The 14,729-nt window shown below is 39.6% G+C and overlaps 1 protein-coding gene across 5 annotated transcripts in view; it reads left to right on the top strand.

Annotated features, from left to right (window-relative positions):
- LOC127029372 (NEDD4-binding protein 2-like 2) overlaps positions 1–12,141 on the top strand; it is a 50,185-nt gene extending 38,044 nt beyond the window's left edge. For 2 of the 5 annotated variants that reach the window (XM_050914963.1, XM_050914961.1), the window contains 5 exons: positions 1,007–2,817; positions 5,245–5,330; positions 6,029–6,074; positions 6,839–7,031; positions 11,955–12,141. In XM_050914963.1, coding sequence (XP_050770920.1) covers positions 1,007–2,817; positions 5,245–5,330; positions 6,029–6,074; positions 6,839–6,999 — 2,104 coding nt within the window. In that variant the 3' untranslated portion in view covers positions 7,000–7,031; positions 11,955–12,141. Of the gene's footprint in view, positions 1–1,006; positions 2,818–5,244; positions 5,331–6,028; positions 6,075–6,838; positions 7,032–11,954 lie in introns of those variants that run through there. The other 3 variants (XM_050914962.1, XM_050914966.1, XM_050914964.1) reach the window with 3 other exon arrangements.
- Positions 12,142–14,729: the final 2,588 nt, after the last annotated feature.

Below are 14,729 nucleotides of genomic sequence, written 5' to 3'. Positions count from 1 at the left end.
AATTTTACCCTATAATTCTTCTAGCTACTGCTTTGTTTGCTTTAGTGTGTTGTGTGAAGTACCATCCTGAACAAAGTGTTACAGAACAGCAAAGAATTACAGAAAAGGAGCAGATCTTTGATACGAAGATTTATCAGTCAAACTTAACTTTAAAAATCTCATCTCTCTCTGAAGAGTTGCATAGGGAGAAGTTAGATTTCTGGACTAGGTTTTTCTTACGTGTGTTCGTTTCAGGGTTAGCCGGCTGACGGGCTAACATCAAGATTTCAGAGAAGTCACTGTTAGGGCTGCTATCTGTTAAATTTGATGAGAAATGCAGACAAAAAAAATCCGAAGTTCTGAAAAGAGCTACAAAATTAATTGTAAATAACTGCCTACAACTGTGTTAATTTTTCTGTAGTGTATTATTTTGTTGCTAATAAAATATGAAATATTTTTTCGAAATATGTATGCATCCACACATAATATACTGAACAGTAAATATCAGAGTTGCTGTAGTCACTGTACCATTACATTATTCAGATTTTTGGTTAGTATGTTTTGAATTTGAGTCCACCTTATCTAAGTATAGTCCATTTAATCTTAATGGATGACATTTTCTTACTACATCCTCCACTTAGTACCTTTCTGCTCAGCATGACATCTAATGAAATTTCAGAATAGCAGTAGCTCTTGAGTATGTTATTCAAACATCGTTTAGAAAGACATCCAGAAACATGTTGTCTGGTCTTGCAATGATTTGTGATACTTTTTGTAAAGCTGAGTTAATGAGATAGCAGCTATGTTTATTTAAATTGGTTTAAAATGTTCAAGATTGTTCTGAATTTTAAGGTGTGCATTTGTTTAATCAATAGAAGGTTTTATTTGAGATTTTATCTATTTAAAAAAAGCAGATGGTCTGTTTGATCATCATATTAACAGAAAGTACCTATTCTTCAAATTGAACACCACGAATACATTATTACTGATTTTTTTTTTTTATTTAACTTTTTTTATTTTCACATAGGGAGACAGTTTTAAAGAAGAATGCTGGGCACCTGTTGACAAAAGCAAAGCAGAGGAAAAAGCGAAAAAGAAACAAAAAAATGAAAAGCAATCATACAGAGATTACGAAGAAAATGTTAGGTGGAGCAGCTCATCATCCAATTCCAGATGACCAGGACACATCAGAAAGTGAAGAGGATGATTCAGAAGAAGAAAACAGCAAATCATTGTGTACGTTCAGTGAAGATCCAGAGGATCCAGTAACAGTTTGTGAAGAGCAGCCTAATGGTGATGATGAAAGCCTAAAAGAAGCTGCAGTGGTTTCAAGAGAAAGGTTTCCTGTTGCTGTGTCTGAGGTCTCAACGATGTCAAACAGTGCATTGAAAAATGAATTGCCTGTAGAAGGTGACAGTTCACTTCTAATAGATGTAGAACCTTTTTCTACTGAAAACCTAACCAAAAGTGCATTAGATGATGAGGAAACAAATCAAAGGCACAAAGAAAATCTTTGCAGAAGCAGTTTCCTAAAAATAAGCAATGATAAAAATTCCATCCAGGAAACAGAAGGCATCTCTGAAGATTGTAACACGCCACTGTTAAGCACAGAAAACAAATTCAGATCATATCAAATTACATGTGAACCTGACATGGAAGCTAAGCTGTTAAGTTTAAATGGTGAAGAAAAAGAAATCTCTCAGTGTTACAATTCAAACGTACATGATAATGTGCCTGATAATAACACAGAGGACAAAGGTGCATTGAAGGCAGAAGAGAATAGCTCTAATGCCTGGGCTTTTTTTTCAATTAATTTACCTACTGAGGAATTGCAGCTGGGCTTTGATACACAAGTTTCTCTCTCTTCTTGGTCGGAGGATAAATTTGTAGGTGAACAAAGACCCCCAAAAATGAGGAAACCTAAACAGACTCATACGAGCAGTTCAACACAGCTAAACTGCTATCAGTCAAATGAAGGGTTGGTAAAGGAAAACCATCAGGTAACAGTAACTGAGGAGGCTGGCAATGTAATAAGCAATGGTCTATCGGCATCTCCAGCTGGTGAAGTGCACTTTGATTCCCTTGTGGAAGCCAGGGCCACCTTCATGCAGTGTTCGAGTGAAGTAAATGTTCCAAGAAATGATGCTGCACCGATGACGTCAAAGAGGAAAAGATACAGAAGAATTGTCAACTTGGCACCAAAGTTTAATCTACCAAGACAGATTGCTGGCGGTACAGAGGAAGGGAAGGAAGTCCCAATAAAAGATGATGTTCCCCAAAAAAGTGTTTTGGAAGTGGGGCAAAAGAGCTTTCTAAGCAAGGACTGTGGAGAGGAACATGAACAGGACCGTGCATCGCAGGAGTATTCTGCACCTTACAGTGGCACCGAGGCAACCTATTCCTTACCCACCCTGGATGCAGATGCTCTGTTACATGATATTTCTTACATTCATTCAGGACAATCTTCTCCTATGCCAAAATGTTCCTGCAGGGTTTGTGTAGTTTCCAGGACGAAGGAGGAGCAAGCTAGAACTCTTAAGCAACGACACGTAGTTGATAAAAAGGAGGGCGAGAGTGAACAAGTTTCTTCAGAGGTTACAAATAGCCAACCAGATATTTTGTCCTCTGTTAAAGTTGTTTCTGATTATCCAGAAGGTTCTAGTATATTGGCAAGCTGCGGTGAAAACGTGCATGAAGATGACCCTGAGCCAGCAGAGGCCTCACAACTTGAAGATAATGAAGAAGTGAATATGAAATGTAGTTTTCTGGGACTTCCTTTATCATTAGGATTTGCTTTTCAACTTGTGCAGCTCTTTGGTTCTCCAGGTCTTCCACTGGGTAATACTCTTCTTACTACTCCTACGTAAAATTAAAACAAAACAAAACAAAAAAACCCACAACCTCCCCAAGACCACAAACAAACAAAAACCAAAACGCTCTCCCAAAACCAAAAAACAAACAAAACTATGATTAAATACTCATTTTTATTGCAGGTACCAATTAATCAAATATTAATCCTATTGAAAGGAATCACTGCTGCTTTGGTAATGATTTGATTTTATTTTATTTTTTACTTAAAATCTTCTTCAGTCTCTGTGAAAGGTGCCGTTTGGTTTGGCCTCGTATTTGCAGTCTTTTTAGTAACAAAAACTTACTAACTTTAAATCCAAAGCATGAAGCTCTCGTTGATGATTTAATACATCCTACTGAGTAAGACTTCACTGTGTTGATTACAAAACTAAATGAAAGCATGGTACAAAATACCTTGTATAAAGGTTGCATGTTTGGTTTTGTGTTCCACCTGGTTAATATAGTAGCATTCCTTTTTCTTCATTTAGTAAAGTTTTCATACACTCTTATGTGGCTTAGATACTGTTGAAAATCTTTCCCAAAATCTAATTTAATTTGAAATTGAATATCAAACTTACAAGATTCATTTTCTGATAGTGAATACCTTCTTTTTAATCATGCATGATTAAGTGGTGTCACAGTGTTGTATACTTGCCTTCCAGAGCTCCAGTTGTCATATTTTTGTACTTTCAGTTTAATCATTTTAAGTTAGCAGTTAGAAGTATGATGATCAGGCCTCAAAGGAGTTGTGTGTGGCAACCATGATTTCCAAATTTACTGCAGGCTAACGTAACCCTACAGAGCTGTAGCCAGCAACAACAACAGCAGACATTTGTTTGGAAATCACCCTAGGACGTGGTGCTGTGTACGCACCTGCTGAAAGAGCCATGTTCCCTATGCATAAAGTTCTGCAACTTCTTTGGTCCAAATTTAGTCAGTGGAGAAACAGTAACTTTGATTTGGCCAACAAATAGGATTAAAAAACACAGACCAGTTTTTCAGCACATAGACCTTTGCACCTGTTTGTTTCAGTAAAATTTAAAGTTAAACATGTATTTTCATATGAAGATTTTAAGAGGACAGCTGGAGCAGCTTATGTCTGTTTATCTGCCCAAACTGACCTCAGGATTCTTCGTTTTTATTGTAAAAGTTGATGGCAATGCTACCTGCCAGAACAGTGATGCAAACCACTGGCAGCATTCCTTGGCTTGGTCCCCAAAGGATCTGCAGTGCTGCTTTATCTAAATCTGGCACCACACACCATAGAACTTGCCATACAGAGCTGAAACACAGCAGAGAAGTGCTGCTGATGTCCTCAACTATTACATATAAAACATTTTTCTCCTCCAAACTTGGTGAGTCTTCATATCTGTCATCTTAAATTTCATCATCGTAGAGGGAGTTGGCCATGACTTGAAAACAGGGATCTTCCAGGAAAAAAGAAAAAACAGGCATTCAGAAACACTCTATAGGTTAGTGAACCGAATGTCGTTCTTCTCTGAGTCAATAACAGGTGAAATTCTCTGGTGTTTAGATGAGTTTCCTTTGGAAATAACCTTTAAGAAATATAAACCCACCCCAATATCTCTCTGAAGCCCTGCCAGCTTGCGATTGCTCTTTGTTGGGGTTTTTTCCATCAAAATTGCGCCTGCTGTCTGCAGAAGGCTGGCCACATTCTCATTTGACTATAACTTTCCTACAATTCCAAAAATTCTTGTGCTTTTTTATGGCCTATTATATATTGATAGGCTACTATTTATTCATATACACATTTGAGCTGTAGTATTTTACAACACTGGCAATTGCAGTCAATTTTTATTGAAATTATTTTGGAGGGGAAATTTTTGGTAAATAAATGTCTTTGGTTATTTATAAATGAAAGATTTAGTTGACTGACTTGCTTGTATGAGTCTCAATAAGCATAGAATATATTTTAGACTGTTTTCCTACAAAGAATCTCTTTTCAGCTTCTTAAACAGCGTTAGAGTTAAAACATTTTAGAAAGTAATTTCTTTAGTGATATTGCACAAATTCTTATAATTAAACATTTTAAAATTTAAAGGTTGTTACTTAAGTTGTATTTTGTTTAATTTACGGGCTGAAAGCTTTCTGTTTTTCTTTTTTGTGCCTAGTTTTGGGGGAGTATGTGGGGGAAACGAAAGTATGGTAGGAAAGCCTTTGCCTAAAAAAAGAAACCAAAACCAAATCTCCTTCCCCCTCCTCCCCCTCCCGTGCACTGGCCTTAGATTCTAGAAAACCTAAATTCTGACTTTGCTGCTGGCTCATTTAAATATCTGCTGATTTTTTTTTTAAAGTCTATATATATATAATGTGTGCAAAAATTGTAATTCAGTGATATATTTTGGCTATGGAGAGATCTGAACACTCAACTGCAAAAAATATTTTCTTCTGCAGAATCCTTGTTGCCAGATGATTATATAGTTCCTCTTGACTGGAAAGTTTCAAAGATGATCTATTTACTGTGGAAGACCTCTGTGGAGGTACGAATTTTAGGGGATTTCGGAAGGTTTTCCAATATTCCAAGTGTAAAGAGGAATTCTTCAGTTCATAAGCAAGATGATGTTCTTTGCTAGTAAATTTGCTTTGTTTTTTAAAACCCACAATGAGGAGATGGATGTTTTACGTACTCTTCTGAGTATTTCCAGAACCAGCTGAAGGCCATGGTAGGATTCAGGTTTTGAAAGATCAGCTTCAGAAATGTATACAAAGTAGCTGAAGGAGGAAAAAAACCCACCTTTTCCTTCATACTTGGTGTCCTGACCTGGTCTATGTTCGTTAAGTACAACCTACCGTCATCCAGTTGTTTTCCTTCTTATGGTTTTCTCCCGTCATCTGAGCAAATGTCATCCTCCACTACCTGTAGCTTCCTCATGGCTACTTCTACAAAGAGTTGTAGCAGAGAAGTCATTCTGAGTGACTGACGGCAAAGTAATTCTCCTTGTTGAGTTAGAAAGTGTTAACTTACAAATTACTTTTTTCCCCACTGTGGCTGTTGCTTTGTGAAGGTTTGTTTTTATTTAAGGAGCACTGTAGTGTCTGGTAGTGGAAATGAGGAAAATCCTGTAAATACAATGAAATAATAATTATAAAACAGAGCATGGACCTTGTTCTTTCCCCAAATAACAAAATCTCGTCGCATACTTTCTTCTTTTCTCTGAACTATTATTATTTATTTTAGGAAAAACAGAAAACAAGTGGATTGCAGAATGGAAATTCCTTGGCTGGTAAGTGTATTTTGTGATACAAAAACTGTATAAAATACTTCTTGTTCAGAAGAGAAAATAGTTAATGCTGAAGTGTGTTGACGGTTTTCAGCACAAATGAGTGATAACACTCCTCTTTGTGCAAAAGCACTAGGATGTGATAAATGAATTTGTGCCCCCATTGATTGTGTACATAGTATGGCAGAGCTACGGTTGCTGTGAATCATCACTTTACGTTTCCTGATGCACGTGCTGAAATTCCATGCCTTTTAAAGTTTCCCATATGGAATTAATCCAATACTTAGCTCAAGTTTACCCATTCCAGATCAGAAGGACGTTTAGCATGAAGAAATCTTTCTTTAGACTTTATTTCTCTGAAAGGTTGAGCATCTTCAACTTAATTAAAATTAATGATCACTAAAAATTGCCAGCATAATAATATGTCACACACTTGAGCAGCAAGAGATATCCATGGGAAGCTCTGGACTTCTGCATGGATTAATTCCTGCAGTGTGGAGGTTATGGGATAAGGTTGCTGGTTGTGTTTTTCCATGATTTCCATATTAGTTTAGTATAATTTTACACACACACACACACACTTTCCCTGTCAGAGACAAACCTAAAAGGTTTATTTTGTAGGCCATTAGGGAGGCAAAATCAAGAGTATTCTGATGAAATAAAAGCTTGTTCTAGAAATACTCTGTCCTGACGTAATATAAATGACAGACTACATAAGATAATTTCAGGTGTCTTTGGCTGCAGTTTGCGATTTGTTTACTTTTTAGATGATATTATTAGTCTCGAAGATCTAAATAAAAATTGCCAAGAGAATCAAGACTCTTCTGAAACACTTCCAGAAATGGAGCTGGTTCAAGGGGTGAGAGAGGAGAACGTCATGACCTGCACTAGCACTGGCTGTCTGGATGCTGTGTTTCATCAGTCATGACTGACCGTCTTAAATTCTGCATGAAGGAAAAGGTAATCAGTCACACTTGTGAATGCGTTTCATTCTTGTGTTATATTTGACCAAACATTTAACGAACCTTGTTTGTTATGATTTTTAAGGTGCATTTAGTACCACCCAACTTGATTTTTTTTTTTTTCTTCCTCAAGTTAGGGTTGAGCATTGTTTGGGGGGGGGGGGGGGGGTTAAGCCTGAAGGGGGAGAAGGCAGCATTTTGTTATTAAAGCCATATGAATTTTTTTTCTCCGAAATCTAAAACCTGCCTGGTGAAGTGAAAGTGGTCTATGATGCCTAAGAGCTGGACTTTATTCCCAGTTTGATTACTGTGGCGATTTGTTGTGAGTCATGTCATCTCAGTCCTATTTTCCTCACCTCTTCAGCATGGAGAGCAATGCTGACTCCGTTAAGGGTCTAATTGTGAAGAGCACTGTATGAGCAACAAAACGGTATTTCACCAGGTTATGAAAAAGTGACAGTTCTGCTTTTCAGTAGAGAATCAGCAGCAGGAGGTCGCAATAGGAATCCGTATATTGAAGTGTTAATTTTTCATGAATGTTTTCATTTGGCATGACAAAGTGTGCGACTGAGTATTAGAAAGTATGCTATTGTGTTCATGCTTGTCTTGTGAAGTTTTGAACCCTTTGGTAACTTGGCAAAGTTTCTCCAGTTTGTTTGTGAGAGAGATTGTTTATGTTTAGAGAGATTCTAGGTAGATTGTGATAAGAAGGAAGGACTTCTGGATCCAGCTGGAAAATGCTAGCTTAACTTCTGTATCATTTTCCATCAGTTGTTCTTTCCAAAGTGGAAAAGGGATTAATCTGTAGCTTTAAAACAAATAAACTGAGGTACATGGAAATAGAATAACTTGCATCATGGGCAAATTGAGCCAGAAAAAAAATTCCATATCCTGAGGCTTAAATTATTCCCGTCGAGATGTCACAGGACCGCTGGAATATCATCCACGTGGGGTCTGGCCAGGGGTCTGTGTCACCCAGTGTCCTGTGCCTGACCTGAGTATGAGTCGATGGCTGGAGGAGGAGTCAGAGAGGCGGACATGCGCTGTGTTGGGATAGTTATAAAAGCAGAAGTTGATGTTTTAGAAGGTTTCTTAATTTTCACAGTGGAGGTTCATGACAGAAGTAAAGTAGTTGAATAGTTTGGGTTGGGATTGAAACCTCCTGAATGGGGGTTGATTTGATTATATGCATTTTTATATCATTGATGACAAAAATGACATTGCAGGTCATTTGCTGATTAGTCTGTCCCACCTACCGATGTAGGAAGAGGAGGAGAATCTCTCTGAACCACGTAGTACAGACAGCACTGATCTGGCAAAGTGGTGTCAGCACAGATTATTAATAAAATCAAGAACATCTGGTAGCAGTATTGTCCTTTTACATAATCAAATAGTAAAATATTTGGTAAGCAAATAAAAAAATATTTTCACCAAATACTTAGCCCTGTGTCAGCCACAAATTTTTATAATTTACTTACTTCTAATATTGCAAATGTGAACACTCCACAGGCAAGATTTTTGCTTATGATACTGACTGGCTGTCTCAGTGTGGATTTGTAACCTTGTAACCTAAGCTACTACCCAGAAATGTGCAGGTTCATTGGTTAAAATGTTTTTATGCTAAAGAAACAAACTTGGAGAGCTCTGCTCTCTTCCCTGAAGAAAACTGTGATTAACCTGGAAATTGATTATTTTTTTTCTTTCTTTCTTTGTGTACTTCAAGAAAGGAAAGACGTATGCTGGCAGAGTGTCCTGCCTTATTGTCCATACCTTTATCTGGTTGCTGAATCCAACAAACTGTTTTTTTCCATTAGATTTACCTCCTTTGTCTGTCTGCCATGCTACTCTCAAAATTGTTTCAGTCTTCCTCTCCTGCTTGTGGCGAGCACAGCAGAAGTGATCCGCAGCCCTGTGCATTTGTGAGGCAGCCACTGACTGCTGGTCTGAAACTAAACATCGTTAAACCCCAGTTTGTTACGTGACGTTGCAGTCTAATACTCTACTGCACTGGCTTATGTTAGTTCTAGGGAATATAGAATTAAAGCAATGCGTACTTTGCTGCAAAAGACGACTCCCAGTCAGTGTTCGGGGTAAAAAAAAAAAAAAAGGCATTGCACGCTCTGCGCAGGAGGACTTGGTCGTGAAGATCTGTGCTGAGGTGGCGTGGTGAAGTTGGAGGTCCCTGCTGGCAGATGAAGTCTATGTAGCAGTTGATTGCCCTGGTCCTGGCCGCATGGTCCCATCCTCCTTGCAGCAGCTTCGGTGCTCAGCAAAGCCTTTGTCTTGGGAATGCTAAGCTGGTTAGGGCTTTGTATTGGGAGGAGGAGGGAAGTTAGTCAGGGGGGTTTGTGGGGTTTTTGGTTTGGTTTTTTTAGTTCAACATCTGAAGTGAGTCAAGGAAAGTCCTGATGGCTGTTGGAGGGAGAGGATGAGACACCAGAGGTCAGTTGGGTTTAGGCTGCTCTGGAGCTGTGGTCTGCTGCCTCAAGCCAAGCTGGTGTGATGGCTAGCTGCTGCCAAAAGCGCCCTTCCTCCCAGCCCGGCTCCAGTTACCAGCTCCGGCACTCCCTGGCTGACATGCAGGCTATAATTTAACTCGCTAACCCCACAGGAAACAAATGGATGGTTTTCAGCTGGGCTGGCAAATTTAGATAAGCTTGTGTAAGGTCCAACTCAGCGCCAAAGCTGCGGCCAGGGAGCAGACGGGGCTGTGCTGCTGCAGACGCAAGGGGGAGGACGTGCAGGGCTTCCTGCTTGGGTGGCAGCCAGCTCGGATACCAGGGACCACAGTGTGTGCAACCAAACCTTCAGATGAAAGACTGCTTTTAAGCGTATACAAATGTTAGGATGTTAAAAAAAAATTTTAAAAAAGTATGTGAAAAGCAAAAAAGCATCTCTTAGGATTGTCAATCAACTCGTGCTCACTATCAGGCACAGGATACCAGGTAACACAGACCCCTGGCCAGACCCCACGTGGGTACTCTAGAGGTCCGCTGAAGTCCGCAAGTGTAAGCGCTGTAAAAGGCAGGTGAGTTATTCTGGTGGATGGTGTCCCTGGTTTTGAGGGATAAGGTTGTCTTTCCTCACCACAAAATCATTCTCTTCTGGTTGCTGATTAAAGCAGACTTGCCAAGAATGGTGTCCCGGAGTGGCTGTAAAACTGCTCAAGTGAACAACTATAAATGTTGAAATGGATTTGATTTCATCAAATGTCAGGAAAAAAAAACAGTAAGAAAACTGAGGCATTCCTACCAAAAGCTTTTAAAATCATAGAAAATAAATGGAGAGCTAATACGATCATTTCAGTCCCTTTAGATTGGAAAGTAAACTAAGCATTACTGACCAAGTGCAACTTAATCTGTTAGCCAGATGATCATGCTTCTGTATTCATGCTGTGTAAGGGTGGTTTTATTTAAATGGGAGAGTGAAGAGTGGTGGTGTTCCTCTGTGAAAACACAGGGTTAATCTCAAGTTGTTGTGAGAGCTCCTTATTGCAGCATTGGCAGCACATCAGTATTTATTCTGGAGATTAAGCAAGATATCCCAGTTTAAAAAATGCTGAGATCAGTGAAAACAACATTATTTTGGTGCCTAGAAGTTCTCCTTAGACCAGGTCTCATGAGTATCAGATGCTATACAAATGTAGGACAAGACGACAAAACCCGATGTCAGTTTAAGCATTTATCTGCAGGACTACTGCAAAATAAAAGCTGGCATGTTTCTCTCTGAAGCATAGTGGTCAGTAACTCCCTGCAGGGAGAATTCCTCCATGACAGCCTGGTAGGGTTGTGGTTTTGATGAGACAAACCTCTTGATGACGTGTGTTATCGCTCCTCCTTTCCCTGGCCGTGCTATTCCTGTCACTTTCCTTTGCCGGATGCGATGCTTCCACAGCCAGAGAGTGAGGCGTTCAACTCTTATCATCCAATGCATGAAGACATCCAAAAAGTTTTCAGTCTGGACCATCAAGCTGAAACAAATTGTCCTAGAGCCATGTGATCAGCAGGACACGGGTGAAGGAGCAGGAATATATAGCTGGGACAGGCAGGACTGTCTTTCGGCTAGCATGGAAAAAAATAATCTAAAATATACAAAGCAGACTAAAGCAGTCTTCCAGTATTGCCACAGAAAATATCATCCCATGGCCAAACCTCTTCCCGTTGCTACTTTGATACAACGATGATAATAAAATATTTTCTCTATCCTTTGACATTTAACCACTGATTTTAAATAAAATGAAGCATGAAAAAGTGTACAGAATTATGACCAGAAGACCTCACCTGCCTTTTACGGTGCTTACCAGGAAAACCTGGCCTAAAATTTACTTAAGCAGGGAGTATAATTACCAGGGGGAATAAGAGCTGCCCAGAACAGTGTTTCTGGAGCTCTCAGAAAAGAGTAACCATCAGGTTGTGCTGGTGCCTCACATGAACTCCATAACTTGGAGGCCCGTGAGGCCCTGAGTGAATGTAACAGGGGAAGAAATTTGCAACATAACAAAACAATTACGAGACGTAGCTATGCTGTAGCAGTATTGGTTGAACGGCTGTTCATTGTATAGTGTTTGTGACGTGTAGAGGAAAAAAAAATTCCACTATGTTACTCTTCTCCTTATTTTTCAGCCTTGAGATTACTGGGTCCTTACATCTCTAGTTTTGACATCCAGGTTTTCTTCTCTTCCTTTTCCATTCTCCTTGCATTTTTTATTTTTCCTTTGCTTTCCATCATCTGCTTCCTCTCCATTCTTTTTAATTTTTTAAAGAAATAACCAACAGCTGAGTATGAGAAAGAAAGAGAATTTTAAAAGTATCAGACAGGTGAACTCTTCTCAGCCTGAGGGTCGGATGTGCAACCGTTAAAGTCTTTCTACAGTCTGTGCTGTTGTGGTATTTCAGCAGAATCTCTTCTCTTTTTATTTCAGAAACTTCTCACTTTGATTCCACTATGGAAGGACTTCAGTTGGCCACCAAGGATTTTAAATGTGAGGAATAACGTGGAAGAAAGTAACCACTGTAGATTTTTGGTGTGAATCTTTGACCATCTTCCCCCCCACAGCCCCCCGATATCAACCTCTCTGTCCATGTAATAAAAATCAAAATTGAGATAACTTTGTTGTGTGTGGCAAAAGGTCACTTTCTGAAGCCATTTGGGATTTATACCTTCTTGGTACATCCTTGAGTGTGGGACAAAGATATTCAGAGCGGAGACCAGTAAGCAGAAAGGAGGTGTCTGTCGGCATGAGGTGTGAGCTTCAGGCTCTGGTATTTAATTCACTTGCATCAGGATCCAAGATGTTGCCACATGAACCGGTACATGAACTGGTAGTGATGCCTACCTGCAGGGAAAGGTGCCTCTTACATGTCTCACCCTACTCCTGCCTTTCATCCTGTCAGTCATAACTACATCCCAGTCTCTTTACAACCTCAAGTGGAATAAGTCTTCATCAGTTGCTCCTATTCTTTCATCCAGAGGTGCACAACTTACCTTCTTTTCTCCTGAAACCAGGCTTAATGCTTCCCTTCAGCTAGACTCATTTGGGACTATAGAAATAAGGAGAAAATTTCAATATAGACCTGATTCAAACACACTGGAGGAAAGACGAGTATGGTTTGTGGTAGACTGATAAGACCTATAACTAGCACTGGTAACCAGTGATTTGATGTTTCTGTTAGTGGTATTCCTTTTGCCATTTTTTACCTAAAATTCTTACGATGTGAGGAGAAATTTAGGCTAAAGGCAGTTGTCTGGTTTTTTTAAATATTGTGGTTTTCCTTCAAAATTAAGCATGGTGTTTATTCCTCAACTAGAACAGTGCCTTACCGGTAGCAATTCTGTTACTGAGGAAATTGTCCCAATAACATGAGTGGAGTATTGATTTCCAGGGGGAGATGAGCAGCAGACATTAATGAACCCTTGACAGTAAAATCTAAAATTTTGCTCATATAAATGTCTATGTAAGGCCCACACAGCTATCAGAAAAGTTGGAAACATTTACGTATGTAGAGTGAGCTAAATTACACAGGCGATGAATTTCATCCCGTGTTTTTAAAACACAATTTCATGGGTTTTTTTCCCAAGGTGTGACTGGATTCATCTACATTCTTTTTTTTTTGTGGAGGCTGTAAACAGGGCAAGGCTTCTCCAGCAGCTCTCTGTTGCTTTTGCTTTTCTGGAGAAGCACAGAACTGCCCGGATGTATTGCTGTGGTCCATAAAATGTTGTGACGTGTTCTGTGCATCTGTCTTTAAAGTGGTGCTTGTGATGCCTGGTAATGGAGTGCTGAGGGCAGACCCAGTTCATGATGCCGAGGTGGCTGACACTTCCACCTGCAGAAGGACATGAGTGTAACCACGAACAGGAGGAGGAAAGCAGAAAGCAAGAGGTGTGGTGGGATGGACCAGAAAGAGAAGGGGGCTGTGGGGGCAGGGGAGGATCACGAAGGATGGCTATTTGAGAAAAATCGTGAGTGCTTGCTGAAATAGCAAATGATGACGGTGAGACAGGCAATAGAGAATGGAGGGCGGTGAAAGGACAAATCAAATGACACCTGATTAATTTAATCAGAAAGAGCAACCTTTGTCAATTATGAGACATGCATAGGGCTGGAAATTTCTTTGTAGTGAGAGGGAGTGACAGAAAAGACAACCTTCACCTCACATATGGTGAAAAAGGTGAGAAAAGATCAATGAGGAGAAGCAAGGAAGCTTAGGTTGTGTGTACTTGTCAGAAATAGTATTTCCCACTTCCACAGCTTCCAGATCCAGAATATTTATCCATTTATTCATCTCCTCTTCCTCATCTTTCCCTGCACCCTTTTCATTGTGCATCGGCTGAAGAGCAGTCACGCTGAAGCTCCACCGTGGTCTAAATTGCCGATGTGTCCCCACTCTCCACTTAAATACTGCATATACATGTAAGCAGTTAAAGATGTATGTATTCCTAAATTAATGTTGTACCATTGGCGAAATTTACTGGCTGCACTTTTTTCATGCATTTCTCATGTACGTCAGTGATTTTTCCTTTCCTTGGTTGGAAATGTGCTGCTCTTCTACGAGCAGAACGTTATACAACATGTAACGGGGAGGAGGAAGGTAATTCATGCTGGCCCTAACCACAGCTTCAGACTTACCTGATGTACCAGTGGCAGCAGAAAAGTTAGTCTGATTTCAAGAAAATGTCACTCAAAGATTAGTATTTTCTTCCTACTTCTATTTATTGAGAGAGAAATCTGAATGCCTATATTTTCTGTTACTGAATACTGACCTTCCAGAATGCTTAAAATAAAAACAATTTTCAAAATGTCACAGTATTCTTGTATGGACAAAAGGTGTTTCATCTTTTAGTAGGGTGTTGCCAGTTTAAGTTAAATTTAAACTCCCCTGGTATCTTTGAATTTCGAGGTTTATGTATCTTCTTCCTTGCCACTTTTTTCCCCACTTGCTTCAGCTAGCGTTGGTGTGCTGCATCCCAGGTAGCTGAGCTTTCTCCCGGTATGTGAACGCTCTCTTTAGCACTATTTGCAAACTTCAGAACCTGAAGTTTCAGTGTTGTGGTTCAATGGCGGTGTGTCCCTGTGGCATACCTGAGGCTGGCTTCTAATCAAGCTGGGGTTGATACTGTGTGTGGCTCTGAGAGGGAGAGTGTGATACCACACTAACTATTTTTGGTTTTACTGGAAATTATAATTTCTTTGGCT

Source organism: Gymnogyps californianus, chromosome 1 (genome assembly GCF_018139145.2).
Source record: "Gymnogyps californianus isolate 813 chromosome 1, ASM1813914v2, whole genome shotgun sequence".
NCBI classification, from domain to species: Eukaryota; Metazoa; Chordata; class Aves; order Accipitriformes; family Cathartidae; genus Gymnogyps; species Gymnogyps californianus.
This window is presented reverse-complemented; position numbering and strand designations above follow the sequence as displayed.